This window comes from Madurella fahalii, assembly GCF_045866475.1.
Source record: "Madurella fahalii IFM 68171 DNA, scaffold_1, whole genome shotgun sequence".
NCBI lineage: Eukaryota > Fungi > Ascomycota > Sordariomycetes > Sordariales > Madurella > Madurella fahalii.
In genome coordinates, this window is record NW_027263971.1 from 402,669 (window position 1) to 425,392 (window position 22,724).

The following is a 22,724-nucleotide window of genomic DNA, read 5'->3' on the forward strand; positions in this document are numbered from 1 at the left end:
TTGGAATCTTTCTCGGCGTTTGTCATTCACACCTGGGGTGCTGCATTGCAGACGCCACAATCTGTGACACTTGACAGTACTTTAGAAATCCGGATTGCTGCATTCAGAACTTGACTGATATTTTCTCAACTACATATGCCTCTTCCTATCGCCTGGATTATCAGTTCAGCGAACACCAACTCCGGCGCACGCAATCCGCTCCGAGCTGTCGCAATTGCCCCAGACAACTAGAAGTCCACTTCTCCCCACCATAGCTCTCATCTGATCGTACGCTTCCCCGCCATTTCCGTCGCCATCGTCGCGAGTACTCTCGATTCTTTTACCTCCAGCCAACTCCCTCGGACACCGCGCATGGCCTCTTTCCCATCCTTCCTCAGCCGCCTGATCCGACCTTTCACACAGTCCACCAAGATGGGCATCTCCCCCTCGGGCACATCGACCGCGCCCGGCCCGGTCAGCATCCCGGAAGGCGCCGAACGAGCCACGGTCGCGGCGGGCTGCTTCTGGGGCGTCGAGCACCTCTACCGGAAGCACTTCGCCGACAAGGGCCTGTACGATGCGCGGGTGGGCTACATAGGCGGGGACACGGCGGATCCCTCGTACAAGGCGGTATGCAGCGGGAATACAGGGCGTGCGTTCTCCCCCTCCCCCCGTTTTATTTTCTTCCTTTTTTTTTTTTTTTTTTTTTTTTTTTTTGTTCTCCCCCATTCTCTCCTCAACCGTTCCCCTCGTCCGTCTTCCGGTTCAAAACCCACGAGCCCTTATTAACACGAGATCAATGCCGTGTTGGCGTGTACGTACCGACAGACGCCGAAGCCACGTTGCTGATCTACGACCCGGCGCGGCTCAGCTACGCGCAGCTCGTCGAGTTCTTCTACCGCATGCACGACCCGACCACGCCCAACCAGCAGGGCCCGGACCGCGGCTCGCAGTACCGCAGCGGCATCTTCTACCACTCGCCCGAGCAGGAGGCGGTGGCGAGGGAGGTGACGCGCAAGGCCAACGAGCAGTGGTGGAAGGGCCGCATCGTGACCGAGATCCTGCCCGCCAAGCAGTGGTGGGACGCCGAAGACTACCACCAGCTGTACCTGACCAAGAACCCCTACGGGTACGAGTGCCCGAGCCATTATCTCAGGACGTTTCCCGACTTGAAATGACGGTTGTTCTCTGTTTTGGGCGTCAGGGGGGTGTGGCTGGGCTGACTCAACACTGTCATGGCAACGCTTCCAAGCCTGGTAGTGGGTTATCAATCACAAGAGGCGTTTCGGATCTAGGCAGCTAGTTCATAATTTTTTTTGGTGGTTTTCTGGGTTTTAAAATGTTAGTATGGGATGACACTAAGTGATACATGTGGCCGGGGCTACCGGCGTCTTACAACTCCCTCTCCCATGCAAAGCGACCTTGGTATAACATAAACACACCGAGTAGAGAATTGCTTGTTCCCACTGTTACCCTATCTCATTTCACACCATCCCATTCACCCCATACTCGTAATCCCATTATCCGGCACCGCGCCTTTTTACTTCCTCCGCTGCTGCATCATCAGGATCTGGACCATGCGCACAAAGATGTTGAGGAAGTCGAGCTCGAGGCTGATGCTCTCGTTGACGGGATCGGCCTTGATAGCGCCGCGCTGCGCCAGCCTAGCGTGGTACAGCACCTTCTGGACGTCATAAAGCGTGAAGCCGCCAAACACCGCCAGACCGCCGTAGAGCCAGAGGTTCTCGGTAAAAGCAAGAGTGCGGACCGCGGTGGCGGGGAGGACGAGTGGCGCAAAGCCCGAGACGGCTACGATGGCGGCACCGGCCAGGAGAGGACCACCAATGTAGAGGTACTTGTCTTGCTTAGCCGTGGCACCGACGAACGAGATGCTGCCCATCATCGCAAGGGTGTAGAGGCCGGCACGGGCGAGCAGCGCAGGCGGCGCCATGGCCATCAAGGGAGCGACGAGAGCCGCCTGGGTGGCGTTGAAGAGCGCCCAGCAGCCGTACTTGGGGATGTAGCTGGAATGGCGGGTTAGCAAGCTGCACGGTTCTTGGCGGGGGGGCGGAGACTCACTTGTCGGGCTCAATGGAGCGGGTGGCAATCATGCTGCCGATGCTGAGGGCGAGTCCACCGATGCCGACGATCCACGGGTTTGTTACCATGATGCGATAGACGAAGCCGCTCTGGATCATCTGGTATGCCGTCAAGCCGATGATGCCGACGCCGAGGCCGGTGTGCATGAACGTCTTGTTGAGGTATGCCCGCTCATACGGGGGCATGCCTCCATCTTCCCGGGTCTCGCGGTTGAAGACAGCGTTGACGGTAACCAGAGTGCCGCCGAAGATGGCACCACCAATCATCAACTTGCGAAGCAGCTCCCCGCGGCGGGCGGCAGGATCGTAGGCCTGCTCATATTGCGCTCGGTAACCGCGGGAGGCGCCCTGGAGTCGAGAGAGAATGCTGCTGGAGGTCTTCGCATTGGAGCGAAAGACGAGCGGCGCCGTCTTGGAAGTGAAGAAGGTGTTCTTGGGAGCCGACTGATGGAACGCGCGGAAGGTCGAGGCCGTCGATAGCTGCGGCACCCTGGAGGCGAGACGCGCGGGGCCTGCGCGGATGGTGATTGTGAACGACATTGTCGACTGCTTCTTTGATCGAGTGATCCGGCGACAAAAAGCAGGTGCAATGAAGGTAATGATCGGTTTGTCGATTTTCGACGTGGAGGTGTTGTCGGTGGAAGGCAAAAAGCGAATGACGTTTATTGCTAAGCTAAGGCACTTAACTCCGGGCGTGGCCCGAGCTTTTCGGAAGCTTCGAGCAACCCCGCCAAAGCCGACTCTTCACTGGAGACCCTAACCCTAAGCATATTCGCCACTGGCTTTCGCGGAACCCTCCACTAAGTTCTGGCAGGGCAGGACCTTAGGTAAGGTAATGTACGTGACTATGTAGAACCGTCAAATCTGTAGAACCACAGGGAAACGACAAGGGAGCTCACAACTCTACTTGGGAGGTTATTTGGCATATCCGAGTATGTTATGCTCAACCGCACTTGTTCTACATTGATAAATGAGACGATGGCAGCCCGAACGACTATGTGGAACCTCTACACAGATTTAGCGCTGGCCATGACAGAATGATCAACCAATTTAGAAACCCATGGGATACCTTGGGATATCTCTCTGGAACCTCGGCCGGCTGCGTTGTGCAAATCGCATTGCAGCAGATGTCGTGCCACCTTGACACAACTTTATCCGGAGTGCGCTCAGGACAGGGAGCTATCATAGTCGGTTATGGTTGGCTACCTTGGGCAGCGAATTGACGGGCGGGAGCAAAGGCATGCAGATTGCCTTGCACCACTGGACGCTGGGGCCAACGCTAGAATCCTTCTCGAAGGGTGCTTGTGCAGGGCTGTGGCGGGCTGCCAACCCCAAACTCCCCCGGCCCCGGCAGCCCAGGGGCCAACTAGGCAGGGGAACTGAAACAAACTCGAAGCCGGGGCTTATTTGCTCTACCAAAGCCTTCACGCGGCCTGGGATGAAAATACACGACTTTTGGAGCTATCCGAGTCTTTCTGTCGGAGAAGAGCAACCGCCAAAGGCGGCTTGTCATCCATGCAGCGTGGCTGACGCCTAGCTGCGAGGAACAAGCCATGTAAGCCACCCTGCAAATGGACTGCGATTTGACAGTTTACGTCTGCCAGTACATCCATGCCGCACTCTGACGGGCGGGCCGAGCAGAACAGATTACCCGCTGCGCATGCAGCACCTAACGGCCTGTCAAGAGTAGAGCTCACCGATATCAATCTGCATGGGTCGCGAGCCCTCTTCTGTTGCTAAAAATGTCCCATCCTCTCCGCGAATGTCAACCCTGGCTTGATTCTCTGGTCAACAGTTGTTGTGGCAATCTGGCGCCGTTAGCTACCTGGAGTCATTCCCGGCTTCGAAGATATTGTACATGACATTAATTTCTCTGGCTTGGGAGACGGCACAGTGCCATCGATATGAACTGTGCGCGCTGCGACGGTCTTCCCGCTCCGTGCCCCGCATCCCACCCCGGCCTAGCGCCACTCGGAACTTTTGAGCTCGGCCGCGACTCACCGAGCTCCCTGCTCCCGCCTCTTGACACCCCGGAAAACGTGCCCGGGCGCTGGTCCCCACACACTCAAATCATTACATCGACATGACCGTAACGGGCTGAGATACCGGACGGAATTTCGATACCACAGCACAGTTTTCAGGGGCGATTACCTAAGGTCGCGCATACCGCAAGCCTCCTTTGTTTAGCAGCAAAACCCCCGATCTGATCTGTTACCTGTTGTCGCAATGCCCATGCATTTTCCGCCATGCGACATGCCTTCCGGCCCAGCCGTCGTGTGCTAAGGTTGCCTTGTTACGTGCGACGTAAATGATGGCGGTGACACTGCACATTTGCTGAACGACTGGACTTTGTGACCGCCAGACATCTCGCAGGTGCGCGGCTCCAAACGCTGTCCGACGCGCCACCTCAGCCCGGGAGTGCTACCGGCAATTCCTCCATCGTGCACCACTCCCGCGTGCTCTCAGCATCTCAGCGCTTCAGCCAAACGTGTCCGCCTCGTCGGCTGATCTTCCCGAACTATTCTTCCCGACCTATTACCCCACACTCCAAAAAGCATCTCCGAATCCGTCTTTCCACGGCGCGCCTGGGCGTTTCAACTCGTCCACACCATGTAAGCGATGCCCGAGAACAGTCTAGTCAACAAGCGAGCCGTTAAGGCTGACCACGTTCTGCTAATAGACGTCATTTACCTCGAACGCCCAAGTGTTTGTAGTCCTCTCCGTGGGCTTGTCTGCACCGGCGAGATCGAAACGAACCAGCGCCTCTGCCTAACGCCTCGTTGCGCAGCGCCAAACACAAAGACGATCTTGCCCTACGCTTTTCCGACCGCGAACACCTGTGAGCTGATTACCGTCGGCGGAGCGGCCGCGAAGGAAACAATCTTCTCCAATTCCTCCGTGGCCAGGCGATCCCCTTCCCCACACCTGGTGCAGGCGGACGAGCAAAAAGAACAGACGCGGAGAGCATAAATTTGGTTCGCCAAGCCGTCCGTGTCTGGTGTTCCTGCGTGGGGAAACCGTTGCGTCGCGTTGCGTGGCTATAGCATGAGAGGGTTCCCGCCTAATCTCGATCTAGCCGGTTCCTCCACACTATACGGGACAGCGGGACGAGAGACGTCATTCCCGGCCCTAATATCACCGCTAAGCTGGATTGGAGTCGCCGGAACGTTCCAGCAGGTTTCGCCAGGCACAGTAGGCCTTCGGCATCTGGGAGGCATTCCTCCCGACCGGCTCGAGACGCGATGCGACGCAACCGGACTCCGCCTCCGCCGGCCTCGCCTTACCGGGCCCTGGCCCACCACCATGCGCAGCATGGCGCGGCTTCCCAGGCGGGACAGCAGCCGCGTGACTCGGTGTCGTCAGTCCTCAGGTCGTTCAACGTCGAGACGAACCCGGCGCGGCCCATGCGCCCCTCGCCGCTGACGGCTTCGACCATTCCCGACATGCCCCTTGACCTCGTCGACCGCATCCGATCCTTTCCCCTCTTCATGTCTGCGCCCGACGACTTCCTCGCAGCCATTGGCGCCCATCTGAGGCCCCAGATCCATTCCGCCCACGACCACATACTCACCGAGGGAGACGACGCGAAGGCGATGTACTGGCTGGTCCGCGGCGTCGTCGCCGTCACCTCTCGCGACGGCGAGGCCGTCTATGCCGAGCTTAAACCGGGTGCCTTTTTCGGCGAGATCGGCGTGCTCATGGACATGCCAAGGACGGCGACCATCGTGGCGAGGACAAAATGCCTGCTGGTCGTGCTCAAGAAGGAGGACCTCCACGCCGAGTTGCCTAAGTACCCGGACATGGAGAAGGCGATCCGCCAGGAGGCGCAAGAAAGACTGGCCATTCTCAAGAAGAAGCGCCAAGAAGATGGGTCGGTCAGCAAGCTTCCGGACACCAGCGCCTCGAAGCTGGCGCGCGAGGCCGCGCCGGGCGAGGTGAGCACGGGGGATGTAGGCGTCATTAGGGACGGGGGTGTCGTCAACAATAAGAAGCGCAAGTCGCCAAGCCCGGGCGCGATCGAGGACCCGGCAGTCAGCGGAAGCGCCCTCGGGAGCGGCTACGTCAATGTCCGCAAGACGCTCAAAGAGTTGCCCCTATTTTCGACGCTACCGTCCGATATTCTGCATTTCCTCGGTCTCAGCGCTCAGCCTAGATCCTACTCGCCATTCACCGACATTGTGCGTCAGGGCAGCCCCGGCAACGAGATCTTCTTCATAGTCCGCGGGGAGGCAGAGGTTGTGCACGAGCCGCCGAGCCCGACCAGCCTGAGGAGGACGACAAGATCAACCTATTCACGCCCAAGGTTAAAGCAAGGGCAATACTTTGGCGAGGTGTCGAGTCTCGGTCTTTCCGAGGGGAGAACCGCCACGGTGCGGTCAATTACGGCTGTCGAGTGCCTCATGATAGGTGGAGAGGCCCTCGAGGAGCTTTGGAAACGATGCCCGCCCGAGATTAAGTTTCAAGTCGAGGAAACGGCTAGGAAGCGCTATCAAGCTGCCGGTGAAGACGTGGAGATGGGGGATGCAGAGGCGTTGCCAGATGACAGGCGGCCAATGATGCCAGAGACTCAACCTGCCCTCCCAATAGTCACATTCACCACCGTCTCGAAACCCACCTCGCCCACGGACGATCAACCCGAGACACGCCAGCCCTCGGACCCAGATCCGTTCCTGAGTGTCGACATGGAGAACCTCCGCAACAGACGACGCAATTCTCTCGCTCCACCCGTCCCGCAGACGGATTCCAGCGCCATCGTAGGGACGATGAAAATGCAGCCCTTGGCGCTGACGCCTCCACTGCTCTCGCCAGTGTCCCCTGGCACTCCGCCCCTGCCGTCCAAACGGGCCCGCATATTCTCCCCGACCCCCGAGTCGGATGACGGAAGGAAGGAACCAGCCTTTCCCGACCACATCTGGGTCGCCGTCTTTCAGCATCTAGATTTACTCGAGTTGATCCGCCTGCGGGCGGTCTGCAAGAATTGGCGCCAGCTCTTAACCGTGAGCCCCGAGCTCTGCACGCACATCGATCTTGGTCCGTTCAACGGGAAAGTGACGGACTGGTCCTTGGTCAACATCTTGGCGCCCTTCATTGGCACACGTGCGGTCGAGATGGACATTAGCAACTGCTTCCACATCACGGACGAGGGGTTCCAAGCGCTCTGGAAGTCGTGCGGCAAGAACATCAAGGTCTGGAAGATGAAGAGCGTGTGGGACGTGTCTGCCGGGCAGATTCTGGAGATGAGCGAGTGCGCGAAGGGGCTGGAGGAGATCGACTGGAGCAACTGCCGGAAGGTGGGGGACAATCTACTCGCGAGAGTAGTCGGGTGGGTCGTCCCCGAACCGCCGCCGTCCCGCGAACCGTCCAAGAACGTTGTCATCTCGAACTCTCTCGCCAAGCGACGGAGCGGCTCTCCGCACCAGCAGAGGTCCCAACATCAACAACACCAACAAACACAACCCGCGCCGGCCCCTCCCCCGCCGGGCACCGTCATCGGCTGCCCCCGCCTCTGCCGCCTGAATCTCTCGTACTGCAAGCACATCACGGACCGCTCGATGGCGCACTTTGCGGCGCACGCCTCGGACCGGCTGCAGTCGCTCTCGCTCACGCGCTGCACCTCCATCACCGACATGGGGTTCCAGTCGTGGGCGGCGCACCGCTTCAGCCGGCTGACGCACCTGTGCCTGGCCGACTGCACGTACCTGTCGGACCACTCGGTCGAGGCGCTCGCGAGCGCCGCCAAGAACCTGACGCACCTGGACCTGAGCTTCTGCTGCGCGCTGTCGGACCGCGCCACCGAGATGGTGGCGCTGGGCCTGCCGCTGCTCCGCGAGCTCCGCATGGCCTTCTGCGGCAGCGCCGTCAGCGACGCCAGCCTCGGCTGCGTCGCCCTGCACCTGAACGAGCTGAGGGGCCTGAGCGTCCGGGGTTGTGTCAGGGTGACGGGCAACGGCGTCGAGAACGTGCTCGAGGGCTGCGGCAGGCTGGAGTGGCTTGACGTGAGCCAGTGCAAGAACCTGGGCGGCTGGCTGCTCGGCGGCGGCGTGGAGCGGTGGGGGTTCGATGAGAGGGGTGAGGAAAGGGCCAGGGAAAGACGGCTTGCTCAGGCTGCTGGCGTCAAGATGGCGCAAGCGCAGGCGCAAGGCGGCAAGATTGGGCCCGGCGGCGTCGGCGGTGGCGTTGGCATGTCGACGAGGGCCATGGCTACGATGAGGCCCCTGGGTCCGGGCCCCATCATGAAGCCCGTGATACCGCCACGAGGGGCACCCATCCGGCGCACGAGGAAGCCGGTGAGGTTTGTGGTGGAGAAAGGGGAGGATGGTGGGCTGAGATGACGGGGGAAGAGGGCCCCCCGGGATGATACTGCATGTACGTGGAAGTTGATGATGACTGATAATTTTATGTTTATGATTCACATGTAACTACCTAATGATTTACAAAGACTGGCACGGGATGGGTCTTTGATGCCAGCTACGCTGATGTACATGCAAGATAGATACGACAAAACATTAGAAACGGCGCGTCTCTTCAGGTTGTGTGTAATGTCATTCTGGAAATATGTGGCTTCCTGTTATTCACAGGCTCACAAATGCTGGGTATAACGTTAAAAAGGATTTCCCTTGTCGGTACTCGCTACTGTATCACTACAAGCTCAGAGATGAGCGGTAGAGGAAGAGAAGGCCATGAAAACAAGGGAAAAGGGGGGAAAGAATTTGCCCAGCAATGTTTAACAAGTGTCTTCTTCTGAGAAGTCTCGCTAATGCAAACCCGTACACCGTTTGCCGCCGCTTCTTATGACTTCGCCCGCTTCATTGGCCAGAGTAAAATTCTAGTACCCTTTCTTTTTCTTCTCTCCAATCCCTCGCACTGTGCTCTGCAGCAGGGCCGGCCATGCCCCAGGTTCTTCCTCCAGCCCTGCAGAAAATGTAAGTTTTCTGTTGCGATTCTCATAGGGCTACATGTTGATCATGAAGCAAGACGCAACGGACCAAGATTGTGAGATTTATATTGAGAAAACGAGAGAAGCCGAGAACTGTAATTCGAGCTCGGGGTGTGTCATTTTATTTCAGGAGCTTCAACAATCGAGTTACCTAGACGGCAAAACACGCCGGATCTTCTTGAGGAAATCGAACAAATCCTCAGAAGTAGGCTGTAATGGAGAGGGGGGGGGGGGGGGGGGGGGGTTGTGAGGGTGTGCTTATAAACCAGGGGATCCCAGGACGCCTGTTGTTCTCTTCAACTAATACATGAGTGGGTAACGTTGGCAATGGAGGAAGAATAAGATTCTTTTCGAATAAAAGCATCTTCTTGAAGCACACTTCGGTCACGTTTCTAAAACAGTTTCTAAGAATTAAAACGGTAGGCCTCGTACACGCTTAGTTTCTTACTAAACCGATTCCTAACTCCGTTTCCCAACTCTCACCGTAGTATGATCCTAGCAATACCTTGTAACCACTAGTTCTACCAACGCCGTTGCAAATCTTATTCCTAGTTAACTGAACGAGCTTACAGCCCTCCTCCTAGCGGTATTTGCAAGGCGTAGTAGTTAAGTTGCTACTAGGTACCTATATTGGGTAAAGGGCAACCCACATTTTCCAGACGTATCCGGCGGCATTAGCTGTAAGGCCGATAGCCGCTTTTGCATCATCAATCTCTCCTTGCCAACAAACAAAGGTTAGTGCAAGTCGGGTTACGCTCTCTCGGTCACCTTCGTTTAAGTCATTGGCAACTTCCGTAAAGATGATTAAGTGTATAGACAGACTATATCGGCAAGGTGGTTTTTAGCAGGCTACATTTGGACCACTTGCAAGGGCATAGGTCATATTGGAATTCTCATGGCGTACGATCGTACAAACGGAAGCTAAAGCGGATGTATAGGTGATAAGTGACAGTATAGCGGGGCCTAAATGACTTTGTAGGGAGGTGCTACGTAGCAGTACCGGCATGATCGGCAGCCGCGGCTGAGCCGGATGACGAAGACGAGGGATTCAATACAACTCGGTGAGCGTTCTTTCGTGTCTTGGTCTCTGTCTGATGATGTAACGTATGCGTGCATATGTTGAACGATTTCTGGGCGAGCCCAGGCCAAAGCCATTACGGCGGCCCCGACTAAAGTGCCTGTCAAGCCACGCTGATTTCGCTGTCGTCAACCGGGCCGGACCCTTTTGGATTTGGGGGTAGAGTGAATTGCTACGAGGAGGACTTTTAGACTATACGTTATAACGAAACCCATTCTAACTGCTAAACTACGTAGCGGGGGAGTTTGGCGAGGTGTATAACAGATGAACCTTTAGCATGCTGCTTTATCGGACTATGCCGGTCCGAGCTGTTCATTGATGGTCTCAAGCCACTTGGCAGAGTATCACGAAACACCTCGAAACGCATTCGACGACGGAATTGCAGTTCCTCCGTGAAGTCGTCTTTTCCTTGCTTCTGCACCATAAAACCGGACTTCCTCTTTCGAGCTTGGCCGTTCGGGCAAATTGGGCCGAGAGGTTGGCGGCCGCGAAACTCTGCCCGCTCAAAATCTATAGCCAGAAGAGTCCCGCCGACTGCGTCGTACAATATGTTGCGAGGCTCTGCGTCGACATGGAGGATCTGCAGCCGATGAAGTTCGGTATAGGCCTTGGTTGTCAGATCTATGGCGAATGTCTTGTTGATCTTGTTGATGCACCTGAACAAGGGCTGCCCGGCCCAGCTAAGATGCAGGAAGTGCTCAAACTCACGGCCATCAAAATAGTATGGCAGAACCAGATCTATCAGGCCAAGGCACAAAGGGACGTGGTTTCCCTGCACACGGTGCATCTGGCCGTAAATGTCCTTCTCATGCAACAGACGCCCGAGGTTCCCGTCTCTACGCCTGTAGCAACAAGCGTACACCCGTAAGCTGACAGTCGAACCTTGAAGAGCAACCCAATAGACCCGGACAAGTACAACGGGGTAGAATCCGCATCAGGCCCTCGGTCTTTGGCCAACCGAGCGCGAAGGAAACGCAGGAACTCCGCCTGGCTGATGTGTCTCGGACCGTGTCTACCAGCGTTACGGCAGGTCTGGTCAATTAGCCCCCCAATCACCACCCCAGGGAGGCATTGATCCTCCATCGCGATCTGGGTGGAAAACGCCCTGCGGTGCGGGCAGTGATGATGCGATTTGTATTGGTTTGAGACTGTGGGCGATTAAGCCGGGCGAGGCTCCTGTCGTGGTCGACTAAGACGGCAGTGAGCTGGCTTGTCACGTGGCCAATCCAACACCTTCACTAGACTGGAGACGGTGATGACGTCAATTCAAAATTGATATACTTAAACCGACAATCCTACCTCAATAGACGACGCTCCCATCAGAGTCTTCTCTAGTCGTACCCTTCTGATTAACATATTGTAAAAGAAAAAAGTAGAAGCGGTCTGGTCGGGTTGCGCCAACACTAGAGCGTTGACGGTCAGGAAACCAATAGAGGTTATGACCATTCCAAAGAACCGCTATCCGTTTATAAAGATCACAGATAAAGAGTATAGAGCCGAGATTATATAGCGAAGGACCGGCAGACTTTAGGGGTAGAGCGGAGCAATGATAATAATAATATAGAGCTGAGAACTCATCCTCCGTTTCTTTCTCCCTCTCCTCCTTATCCCCCTCTTGCTTCTCGCCTCATCCTTCTTCTTACCTCTTTGCTAGGCCCGTGCCTCGGTTTCCATATAATTGATCGGGTCGGGCCATAGTACCTGTAGTGAGTATATAACAAAAAAAAAAAAAAAAAAAAAAAAGTCGGGAAACATCTCGACGGGCAAATCTTGGTGCTGAGCAGGGGCCTCGGATTGGGGTGCACGTGCTAAAATGGCCCACTTCCACAATTGTGGCGCGTCAACCCCGCGCACCGCAATAGGCCTAGCCAGCTGGCTACGTCTGCTCGATCGATTCATGAACTCAATTTAGTTACCGTCTGCAAGGGACCGAGAATCGCACAGTATGACGATACCAAGCCCTGCTGTCCGGGTCGGAGTCGCAGCCCTTGTAAAGGATGCGCAGGGAAGACTGGTAATGGGCGTTCGAAAAGGAATTGGAGCCGGTGAGATTTCCCCGTTTCCTCACCATTGACCTGTCGCTTTCCATCCACGCTGACATTCGACTCAGGCCAATGGCAGTTCCCCGGGGGACATCTTGAAATGGGAGAGAGCTACCTTGTGTGCGCCGAGCGCGAGACACTGGAGGAGACAGGCCTCGTTGTTCGTGCCGAGAAGCTTGTCGCCGTCACGAACGACGTTTTCTCGGCATCAAAACATTATGTCACGTTGTTCGTTCTGTGCCAGAGAGTTGATGAGACACAGGAACCAAAGGTATGTTCATCCCCATGTTATTAACACCTGCTGCCGCTAGCGGGCAATCAACTAAGCTTTGTCGGCACAGGTCATGGAGCCCGAAAAGTGCGAGTCCTGGTGCTGGAAGTCGTGGTCTGACGTCAGGGCCGTTATCGCTGAGAGCGGAGACCAAAAGTTTTTCCTGCCTATTATCAATCTGCTTAGGGATTACCCCGATATTGAGTCGCTGGTCTAGGCACTGCATTGCCACTTGCTGCTCGCTCTCTTCGCAGTGCAGCTACACGGACCAATGAAATCGATTTCTTCCACTGAAAAAGATTGACGGATTGGCGAAGCGGCTCGGAGGGATACCTAGTGTAGGACTGGGTGCATTGTCGAACCTAATCACTGATGGGCCAATTTCACGGCGGATGCATCTCGGGGTGCTCCACTGCTTCGATCCTCTGTCCTCAACAAAGAGATTGTCGACCCGCAACGGCGAGTTGGGGTCTCCGACTAGGGGGCTTGGATAGCGGGGCAGCCGAACTTGCTCCCGAGCGCCGAGCACTCGGCCAAGAATACTGGAACCATTCAGAGAACATGGCTTTGTCCTACCGTTTTTTTTAGATGCCTCAGACAGGCAGGTATGGTATTGTATCAAAGCTAAGAGACTCCATAACTATACGTAGACAATACAAGAAGTTGTTGCAGCAAGTCGCGTCTCCAACAAACAATGCACCAGATACTTCTGGCGCCAACATCCATCTGCACTGGAGGATCCATTATCCCGGTGGTGCGGTGTGTATTCCCGGCATCGGTATGTCTTTTAAAAACTCGATCCGGCCTCGACGTACTATGTAGTTGCGAGCAGAATGATCGCCAGGACGATTACTCAGACATCCCTCGGATGCTGACAGAAATGTCGCCCCAAGACGGCCTGTTCAGGTCATGAGGTCTGGACCACCGGCCCAATGGACTCCTTGGCAGGACTTTGCAGACCAAGATGCTGCGCGCTGCAGCTTTGGGGCCTCAACCGGTGGAGCATTGGCCACTCGTTTTCTTGGCGTCAAACGGCAGATACCCCACCAAATCTTTTTAGCAGCTGTCAGTCTTTACCCTTTTCTCGTCACCAGCAGCGAAACAAAGCTGATCGCGGATAGTGTGCCCGAAGCGCTGGAGTTGAGTGAGCTTTGCAGTCAACGAACAATCGCCTAGGGAGACTGGATTCGTGCCCCTCAAGGATAGGGAAGCCTTCTAATGCGTCCGGCACCGCAGCGCCCGCGGCTATCCGACCCCGCCAGCGCCAGCAATCTGATGCGGCATTGAATGCTGCAATTGAAACCCCCGTCGAACACCCGCCGTGTCTCCCACGTCCGCCACCATGACCGGGGAAGGAATTACAAGCGCGCGAGACCCCGCGCCGGAAGAGAGCCCGAGGACCGAGACTGCGTCGATGACGAGTGCCCAGGATGGCTACGACGCCCAGCAGATTCTGGCCCTCGCGCGCCACCCCCCGCCCGGTGCCTCCGTTTATTCTCCCACGGCCGTGGCTTCGGCCGCCTTGAATCCTCGCAGCTGCGTGACGTGTAGGAGAAGAAAGGTAGCCTACCTTGTCTCCTGCCTGCCTGCCCACAGGAAAAGGTTTGCTGACAAACAAAAGGTCCGGTGCGACAAACACATGCCATGCTCGAATTGCCGTCGAGCCCAGATCCCATGCATCTTCCCAGCCCCGGGCAGGGCACCCCGCCGTCCCCGGCCGAAGGACCCCAATGCGCCGGCGAAGCAACCGTCTAGCGAGCGCGAGTTGGAGCTGATGAAACGACTGCGCAAGCTGGAGGGAATCGTCGAGGAGCTGAGCGGCCAGATCGAAGTGGAAACTGTGCGCCAACCCTACAGCACTGCTACCTCGCCCGAAGCTGGGAGAGATGACCACACCATTGGCGGGCGTCTTGGCTCCGCATTTTATGCCGCGAGTCCTGCTAGTGGCGGCGGCCACAGCCACGATTCACCAACCAGCGGGCCCGGTGCCGGAGGGCCGCGGTTGTCGGGAAGGCCGGGGTCAGGGACTCTGTCGGAGCCCGACTCGCTGCGGAAAGCCTCGCCCGACGTGCACAAGCAATTTGGTAGGCTGGTACTTGGCGAGAAAGGAGTCACACGCTATGTTAGCAGTGGGCTCTGGTCGTCCATCAACGATGAGGTAGGCCGATATCCGCGTTTGAGCGCCGCGTCTGTGCAATGTTGACATGGCAGTAGCTGGATGAGCTACGAAAGGAGTCACAGCACCTCACCGACGAAGAATCCGAAGAGTCAGACCTGGAGGCCACGCCCGAATCCACCGAGAACGACAAGAACTTGATAGACCACCAATCCTTCATCCTCGGATACCGCTCCGCCGATGTCGACCTCAAGTCCTTGCACCCCTTGCCATCCCAGATTCCTTTCATATGGCAGGTCTACCAGGAGAACGTGGACCCCATCCTCAAAGTCATCCACGTGCCCTCCATGAGCAAGGTGATAAAAGATCTTCGCCACAACATGGACAACCTCACCCCTCCCATGGAGGCGTTGATGTTTTCCATCTATTACGCCTCCATCACTTCGCTGGAGGAAGATGAAGTATGTTTCCGCTTCTCCACGGGTCACGGCATCTCCTAACACCACTGCAGGTCAAGCTCAACTTTAACGCCGAGAAATCCGTCCTCATCCAACAATACCGATTCGCGCTCGAACAGGCGTTAGCAAAGGCTGAGTTTCTCACCAAACCCGATATCACAGTGGTACAGGCCTTCTTGCTCTTTCTCGTGCTCGTCCGCCGGCACGACGACACGAGATTCGTCTGGTCCCTTACCGCCCTCGTCATCCGCATGAGCCAGGCGCTGGGGCTTCATCGCGACGGGACTCACTTCCCCAACCTGACCCCCTTCGAGATCGAGATGAGGCGGCGGGTCTTCTGGGCCGTGTGCGTCCTCGACCTCCGGTCTGCCGAGGACCAAGGGACCGACTTCATGATTGTCGACGGAACTTTCGATACGCAGCTCCCCCTTAATATCAACGACAACGACATCTCCGAAGAGACCCAAGATCTTCCCGAACCGAGAGAGGGCACCACGGACATGGCCTTCTCACTCATACGATACGAGATTTGCGCTCTATCGAGGCGGTTGCACACTGCGTCGTCCGACATGACGCTCAGCTGCCCCCGCGACGCGGGGAAATCGCTAGAGGAGCGCGAAGCGTTGCTCACTGATCTGCACAGGAGGGTCAAGGATCGGTTGCTGAAGGACAACTCGAACCCCATGTTCTGGGTGGCATCCAATCTCACCCGCGTCATTGTCGCCAAGATGACGCTGGTCATCTATCAACCCGTCCTGTTCCCGGGGCCGGGCAATGAGTACCTCTCGGAAGAGGTGCGAGCTCGCCTATTCAACTCAGCCCTCGAAGTGTTTGAATACACCCATATATTGAACACCGACTCGCGATGCAGGCATTGGCGCTGGCTGTTCCAGACCTGGAGCCATTGGCACGCCCTGGCTTACACCCTGATCGAAGCTTCGCATCGGCCATGGGGCCCCAAATCCGAGCGCGCCTGGGCCGCGCTCAACTTGACCTTCTCCGACCCCAAGCCCGCCGATTTGGAGAAGCTGGCAAGCCATCACGCTGTTTGGGTGCCGCTGCGGAAGCTGTACCTCAAGGTGAAAAAACATCGCGAAGCCGAGATCGCACGGCTGCGGGCAGATCCACAGGCCGCACGGGAACTCGACACCCAGGATCGTGCTGCAGGCTCACCGACCAGCTTCGCCGCGATTCCGAACGCCCTAATCGTGCTGGAGCGCTGGCGCAAGCTGGTCAATGCGCCGGCGCCAACTCCAGATTCAGCCGAGAAGCCTCAACAGGAACAGCAGCAGCAGCAGCAGCAACATCCCCCGCCATTGCAAGTGCAAGGAAGTCATGGCACACACCAGGGCATGGCTGTAGACGGCCTTCATGCGGGATCTAACGTAGACTTTGTTAAACCGGAGCTGATGGAGTACCTCGACGCAGCCATGACCAGCCCGACCTTTGTCTCGACCGATTTCGCGGCATTGTTTCCCGCAGATGGGCCCGAAATGGCGCGCGCCTCCCTCTTCGGGTATCCGGTCGGAGACGTCTCGCGAGTGGACAGCAGCCTGGGCTTTAATCCGAGCACACCACTTACCGCACACGCTGGGCTCCATATGGGCGGGACGCCTGCCGGAATGGGCACCGCGGCCCATATGCAGCAGCAAACACCGCAACATACCATGGTACAAACGCCGCAGAACGACGACAATCTCCCGTCGTGGCTGTGGCCGGCCAGTGGGTCGCCCGATTTCCTTCGCATGCCGAATATGACGACCGACGACATGGACATGAACGTGGATGAAGGTTTTGACTGGCAGACGTGGCAAGAGAGTTTAGGAAGGTATGAGATGGAGGCGAACGGTGGAAGGGTTGGGAGCACATGGGGACCTGGGCTTTGAGTCGAATGGTAGTATTAAGGGGGTGGGTAATGCGTATTGGCGGGAGATAGTTCATTATGGTGTTTTGGTCGGAAAAATGGGTGGCTGTCATGCAATGGTTGTATCGCCTAGTGATTAATGAATTTATGCTACGAGGTACGATCGATACCCGCAACTATAGACATTAAATGTATTGTTTCATTCCCGCAAAATGTTGGCTGTGTCTTCCTTTGCCGCCCCTTTCCCGATCCGAATCCGAACGTTCCTTGCATGACGAGTCCCGTAGGATTTATCGACGGGGCATTTCGTGATTGTTGAAGCTCCTGGAATAAATGACACACCCGGCCAGAGCTCAGGTTACAGTTCTCGGATTTTCTTGTTTTCTCAATTCTAGACCTAACCCGTCATCACCGTCGAAACCAGTGCTACTGGAAAAGTCCTGCCCCCCATCGTTTGTGTAGCTTACCCTAGCCTAGTAGAATAGCCGGTTCTACGCAAACGAAATAGAAATTCTATAATTTGCAGAATTTTATAGCCTTTTTTGAAGGTGAAGATTTTAAAAATGACTACGCATTCACGAGTATACTCCAAGAAGATGCTCCTATTCCAAAGAGTCCTATTCTTCCTCCATTGTCAACGTTATACACTCTTGTATCAGCTGAAGAGAACAACAGCACAGATGAGGAGAACAAAATGGTGCCCTGGGATCACCTGGTTCGGTATAAGCGCGCCTTTACCCTCCCACTCCATAACAGCTCACTCCTGGGGATTTGTTCGACTTGCTCGAGGAAGGTCCGGCGTGCCTTGCCGCCTTGGTATCTCGATGGTGGAGGAGGATGGTTGGAAGCCTGTATCTACTTAATCGCGACACGGGAGCCAGACCTTGTCAGTGCCTGTTAGCAGAGGAAGTATGACCCCACCGACCTTTTCTGACTGCCTCACCGTCGCCGCCGTCTCGAGTCACCGCTACCCGTCGCTCGCTCCTTTAGCATAACCAACGGGGAAACATAAGAGGCGCGAGAAGAACATCCCAGTCGGTGATAGCAAGTTGGTGGCAAAACTGAGGGCTGAGCTGGTAGTGGTTTGGTCGTGGAAAAGAGGGTGAGATGAGGTGCAGCGCTGAAAGAGGGCTATTATAGTCAAATTGAGCAGCCGAAAACTGGAACGGCCCGCCTGAGCTGTCTGATATCTGTGCACTCGAAACAACTGAGAGTAGGCACTTCCCTGGTGTAAGGCAACTGGTGGCCGTCTTGGTGTGAGCGGTTGCGGACGCAGGTCCAATCCAATGGATGGATCTTTGCCTACGATCCATACCACATAACCGCAATCCTTGGCTATAGCCGCTGCAGTGTAAATACGCTTAGCCTGGAGTGGGGTGTAGGTAGCGGGGATAGGGGATTCAGAGTGTGTCTGGTTTGAAGCGCCACTCCGTTCCTAGGTGGGAGGCCGTCATCACAGGTGGGTGAGGTTGTAATGAATGTACCAATAGTTTCATTCCGCTCCTAGATGGGAGGCCATCACCAGGGTAGGTGAAATTGTAATTAATGTACAATATCAATAGTTTCATTCCGTTCGTCGTCGTCAGCGTTACAAATACCACTGCTGTGGTTCCCAACACAAGCGTCATACCATTGATAGTATAGATTACCTGAAGGTATCTTTCGACCATTTCCACATGTGGATACGCCGAAAACACCGAACCAAACCGCCTTCCACGAGCCCGAATGTGCCCCAAACGCCACTGAGAATGCCCGTGGTCAAACCCAAACCAAACCACCGCAAAGAACAAACCCCCCGCTTCCAGTTCCCCAACGGGCAAACCCCCCAATCAAGCCCACTTCCCCAGCAGACTCATAATCGCCATGCCGGCCACGAGCGCGGTCAGGCCGAGCGACGTGCGGAGCGGGCCGGCGCGCGTCAGCTCGCCGCCGAGCATCCAGTCGTGCGCCCACATCTCGACCACGCCCACCCACACCAGGATGCCCGCCGACAGCGCGTCGAGCGTGCCGATGGCGATGACCGTCGCCGGGTCGTTGCCGTTGAAGTTGTGCAGCGCCCCGATCCCGATCGCCATCCCCAGCGGCGTCACCAGCGCGAACGCCGCCGCCAGCCCCACCTTCTTCCGCATCGGCACGTGCGACCCCGCGAGGACGCTCCCTGATGAGGAGGAGGAGGAAGAGGACGCGGCGCTGGTGTGCGTGCTGTTGGACTCGTCGTGGGTGTGCTTGCCTTCGGCGGACGGGTCGGCGGGCGCAACGGGGGGTGCTGTTGTTGTTGTTGTTGTCGTCGTCGTTGTTTTGGCTTCGATTGCGTGGCCGTGCGAGTGGCTGAGGGTCGCTGGAGCGGTCGTCGGGCAGGGCCGGCCGAGCGCGGCGATGCGCGTGCCGAGGGCGAGCCCCTCGAACATTTGGTGGAAGACGATCACGACGAAGAGGGTGAGGAAGAAGGAGTCGCCTGCTACGACGAGCGTGAGGCCGATTACTGAGCGGTGCGGGTTAGCCGGGCCGGATCGATGGCTACTTGGTTGATACCATCGACTGCGAACTTACGGAGGGAGTGGAAGATGATGCCGGCTTCGAGGACAGAGATGTTGACCAGGTCGGTCCGGGTGGAGACTGAGATATGCCCGTGTCCGTGTCCGTGTGCCTGTGAGGCCGACTCGACGCTCGCGCTGGGCGACTTGGCTTCGTGCCATTGAATGAGCCGGTTTCCGAGGTACTCGACCAGAAACGACAGGAAGATGCCGGCCATGAGAATCCCCGCCGTTGTGGCTTCGTAAGAGAGCTCGCCGAGGCACTCGTTTTGAAACATGAGGTTCGCGTGTGTATAGAGCTGTCACGCCATTGGTCAGTCGTGTAAGCCATGCTGGGCGTTGGACAAACTCACATGGACAAACGCGGTCGAGATGATGACGCCGGTGCCGAATTGCCTGAGGATGGTGAAGACAACATTCTTGGGCGAGACGAAGGAGGACATGATGATAGGGCTAAAGACGCCGATGGAGCTGGTGACTAGCATGACAAACAGGAGGCCGATGCGGAGACGGATGTTGTAGTCTCGTTCGACCCGGGAGCAATTTCGCTGACCCTCTTCGCCCGAATGGCCTGTGCAGTGCCTGTCGCCAGTTAGGGCTACGGGTCTGTGGCATGTTCCGAGGGTGACTTACTCAACGCCGGCATGAAAGTGGCAGTTTTGCTCGCCCGATTCTTCCTCCTCGTGGTCTTGACCCGATTCCTCGGACGCAAGCGAGATTTCCACATCGTCACCCTCTGGGGTTACACAGAAGCTAGAGGGCGTCAGCAATGATTTCTTAACGGAAATCGGGCATCACATACGTCTCAGAGCCATGGGCGTGACACCCAGTGAAGGCCGGAGGGATATCCTGTGTTGCTGTGACGGTTGTGTGCACATAGTACTCAGTTGCACCAGCCATACAGGCGCTTGAGAAAAAAAAAAAAATCTCAGCATCTGCTTCATCAAAACTTCAAAAGGCAGAGCACGAATGGAGTCGTCAGGCTACTCACAGTGATGAGCTGTGCAGATGGCAGTCCGACACGGCGGTTACGCTCATTGCCGGAGCCGACTGGGTGGGAGTTGGTGTGATGGGGGCTGCTTGAGCGGCGATGATCTGCACCTCGCCGGTCGGCGCCATACAGAAGCTACGATAATGGCCTTGTTTAGTCGAATACTCAGCGAGGACGGCATGATGTGACTTACGTATCGGCGTCATGATTGTGGCAGTCGGTGTAGGATGAGGCAGTGACAGAGCCTGATATCCTAAACTCAGTGGTCCCTGCTTGGCAGTATTGCACGGTTCCGTGGAGATGACACTCGGACACGGCAGTGATGGTGGCCGGCGAGGGATCGGAGGGGGTAGGATTCACGTGCGGCGCCCGATGCTCGAGCGGAGAGACGGAGGCCAAGACCGGGTCCACGAACGGGGCCGTTAGTAGGCCATAGATGGCTGCTGCCCGGAAAGCAGGCTGGAGCCGGAGCATGGCGTGTGCAAGACGAGTCGGGCGGGACAAGCGTCGAGGAATCCAGCGGCAGCGGGGCCGACACGGGAGCAAGGCGCAATATAAGGTAGGTCAAGGTATCCGTGAAGGCCCGACAAGGCTACTCTCAGGTGCCAATTCGGGTCCGAGACACACTGATTGTGGCTTTATGCGCTTCTCCTCGGGGGTGGGGGTGCCTTGACTGCAAAGCCGGGGAGGGATCGGGGGAGAGGGACGACGCAGCGCGGCAATTCCAAGTCGGGTCGGAGGAGCGCAGCATCCAGGGCTTCTCAGTGTCGCGCCACACAGGTAGCAGTAGGATTCCGGATATGTCTGTCGACAGATGGGAAGGGGGGGTCTGGCGAGAGAAGTAGAGGCAGATGGTAGCAAAACTCGGCTCGGCAGGGTCCGACTGGCAGCAGGTTGGTAATGGTGGACTGGTGGTGGTGGTGGTGGTGGTGGTGGTGGTGGTGGCGGTGGGAACCCTAGGTAGGCACCCGGTGGATAGAGCTTGACTCGACTCGAGTCCAATGAAGGCCACGCCGCGATTCCCGCATGAAAGTGGAAAGTGGCCGAGTGCTGGCCTTGATCCGGGGTGAAGAAAATAATTCTCCAACATCTGATTGGCCCCTTGGCCGCCCAGAACGCGCGCAATCTTGTGCCGGGCACCTTGATGGCCCGCCTAGGCTGAGAACCTTGACGACTGCTCGCCGGCCTCAGGCCTGGTCTGCTCCACCCGTGCCGCCGCCTGTCCTGGTTGCCGTTTCCGCGACCGACCGGCCCAAACAGTGGAAGCGAGGAACTTTAACTTGGCCCAGCCCAAACCGCTGCCAACCACCGCCCGCAGCCCTCACTCCCGAGTCCCGATCCGGGGGCAGGCACGCACATCTGATCGACTGAACAGGAATACCTAACCGACTATGCTCCAACGTGGCCGGGCTTCCAGGCTAAAACAGGCTGCTTAACCCGTGCTTCGGTCTCTTGGCATTGGCACCCATCAATACCGTTTACGGCGCAGTTCAGCTTTCCATGACGGACGGAAGCGGGCCCTATTTTGGGCCGCCCTTCGTGGGGGCGAGTTGGCTGGTTGGTGAGCCACTTTACGTTGCGTTATGTCATATATATATCATGGCCGACCTTTCCGTTCATGTCTGTTTTCTCCCTCCGCTCTCGCTCCGGCCCGCTCTCACGTCGATTGGTCACTCTTATCTATGAGCATCATTCTCGGAGAATCAAAATGAAGGCTGTCACTTACGCTGCTCTCTTCCTGGGCCTTCTCTCGGCCGCGTTGGCACAGGAAGACCCCGGCCCGTCCCCGACCGAGTCGGTGGGCTGCGTGCCTCATAACGACCACTGGTAGGCGCCATCCGATGCTCGTTTGCCGGTAATCATTATGAATGCTAGAGCGAGACTAACATCTCATGTTAAGGGACTGTGAGGGCCCTCGAGTGACAACTCAGCCAACTGGCGTCACAACCACTGCTACTACCGGTGGCACCGACACGGCGATTACCAGTGCCCCTGCGCTCACCACGACTTCATCCGCCGGTGATGAGGACGATGAAGACCACACCGACGCGCCGGGTACCGGCAGCCTCGGGCCCAGCCCCACCGAGTCCTTCGGCTGTGAGCCTCACGGCGACCATTGGCATTGCGAAGGCCATGTCACCGAGACCCTGTCCGGTCCCGGCACTTCTTCCACTCCCACTGGGGGCGCCGGCGCCGTGACGACTTCGAGCACGCCAACAGGCGGAGCGGCCCGTCATGAAGCCACCGGCATGGCCCTCGCCGGCCTGGTCGCTGTCGCCGCCATGGCTCTGTGAAGGATTGTCTTATCAAGATGATGCGCACTAGGTGGTGACTCGTGCCACGTCACTTGGCCGG

General features: G+C 57.0%; 7 protein-coding genes across 7 annotated transcripts; 5 read left to right on the forward strand and 2 right to left on the reverse strand.

Moving 5' to 3' along the window:
* Positions 1 to 411: 411 nt before the first annotated feature.
* Positions 412 to 1,157, forward strand: mxr1 (Peptide methionine sulfoxide reductase; the record flags this gene model as incomplete). The annotated part of the gene is made up of 2 exons (XM_071055531.1): positions 412 to 631; positions 808 to 1,157. The coding sequence occupies 2 exons, from the start codon at positions 412 to 414 to the stop codon at positions 1,155 to 1,157; spliced, it is 570 nt and encodes a 189-aa protein (XP_070911632.1).
* Positions 1,158 to 1,519: 362 nt separating this feature from the next.
* Positions 1,520 to 2,618, reverse strand: MFIFM68171_00110 (Inhibitor of apoptosis-promoting Bax1-domain-containing protein; the record flags this gene model as incomplete). The annotated part of the gene is made up of 2 exons (XM_071055532.1): positions 1,520 to 2,003; positions 2,059 to 2,618. The coding sequence occupies 2 exons, from the start codon at positions 2,616 to 2,618 to the stop codon at positions 1,520 to 1,522; spliced, it is 1,044 nt and encodes a 347-aa protein (XP_070911633.1).
* Positions 2,619 to 5,320: 2,702 nt separating this feature from the next.
* MFIFM68171_00111 (F-box protein PpaB) lies at positions 5,321 to 8,410 on the forward strand (the record flags this gene model as incomplete). Its single annotated transcript, XM_071055533.1, has 1 exon — positions 5,321 to 8,410. One exon carries the CDS (start codon positions 5,321 to 5,323, stop codon positions 8,408 to 8,410), a length of 3,090 nt encoding a protein of 1,029 aa, XP_070911634.1.
* Positions 8,411 to 12,038: 3,628 nt separating this feature from the next.
* On the forward strand, positions 12,039 to 12,623 carry MFIFM68171_00112 (Nudix hydrolase domain-containing protein; the record flags this gene model as incomplete). The annotated part of the gene is made up of 3 exons (XM_071055534.1): positions 12,039 to 12,138; positions 12,204 to 12,406; positions 12,477 to 12,623. 3 exons carry the CDS (start codon positions 12,039 to 12,041, stop codon positions 12,621 to 12,623), a joined length of 450 nt encoding a protein of 149 aa, XP_070911635.1.
* Positions 12,624 to 13,748: 1,125 nt separating this feature from the next.
* Positions 13,749 to 16,866, forward strand: MFIFM68171_00113 (All development altered-3; the record flags this gene model as incomplete). The annotated part of the gene is made up of 4 exons (XM_071055535.1): positions 13,749 to 13,967; positions 14,028 to 14,564; positions 14,621 to 14,983; positions 15,034 to 16,866. The coding sequence occupies 4 exons, from the start codon at positions 13,749 to 13,751 to the stop codon at positions 16,864 to 16,866; spliced, it is 2,952 nt and encodes a 983-aa protein (XP_070911636.1).
* Positions 16,867 to 18,673: 1,807 nt separating this feature from the next.
* On the reverse strand, positions 18,674 to 20,843 carry ZRT1_1 (high-affinity Zn(2+) transporter zrt1; the record flags this gene model as incomplete). The annotated part of the gene is made up of 7 exons (XM_071055536.1): positions 18,674 to 19,326; positions 19,395 to 19,677; positions 19,732 to 19,960; positions 20,012 to 20,131; positions 20,181 to 20,285; positions 20,370 to 20,504; positions 20,563 to 20,843. 7 exons carry the CDS (start codon positions 20,841 to 20,843, stop codon positions 18,674 to 18,676), a joined length of 1,806 nt encoding a protein of 601 aa, XP_070911637.1.
* A 1,234-nt stretch (positions 20,844 to 22,077) lies between these two features.
* MFIFM68171_00115 (uncharacterized protein) lies at positions 22,078 to 22,663 on the forward strand (the record flags this gene model as incomplete). Its single annotated transcript, XM_071055537.1, has 2 exons — positions 22,078 to 22,196; positions 22,270 to 22,663. The coding sequence occupies 2 exons, from the start codon at positions 22,078 to 22,080 to the stop codon at positions 22,661 to 22,663; spliced, it is 513 nt and encodes a 170-aa protein (XP_070911638.1).
* Between the last annotated feature and the right edge of the window lie 61 nt (positions 22,664 to 22,724).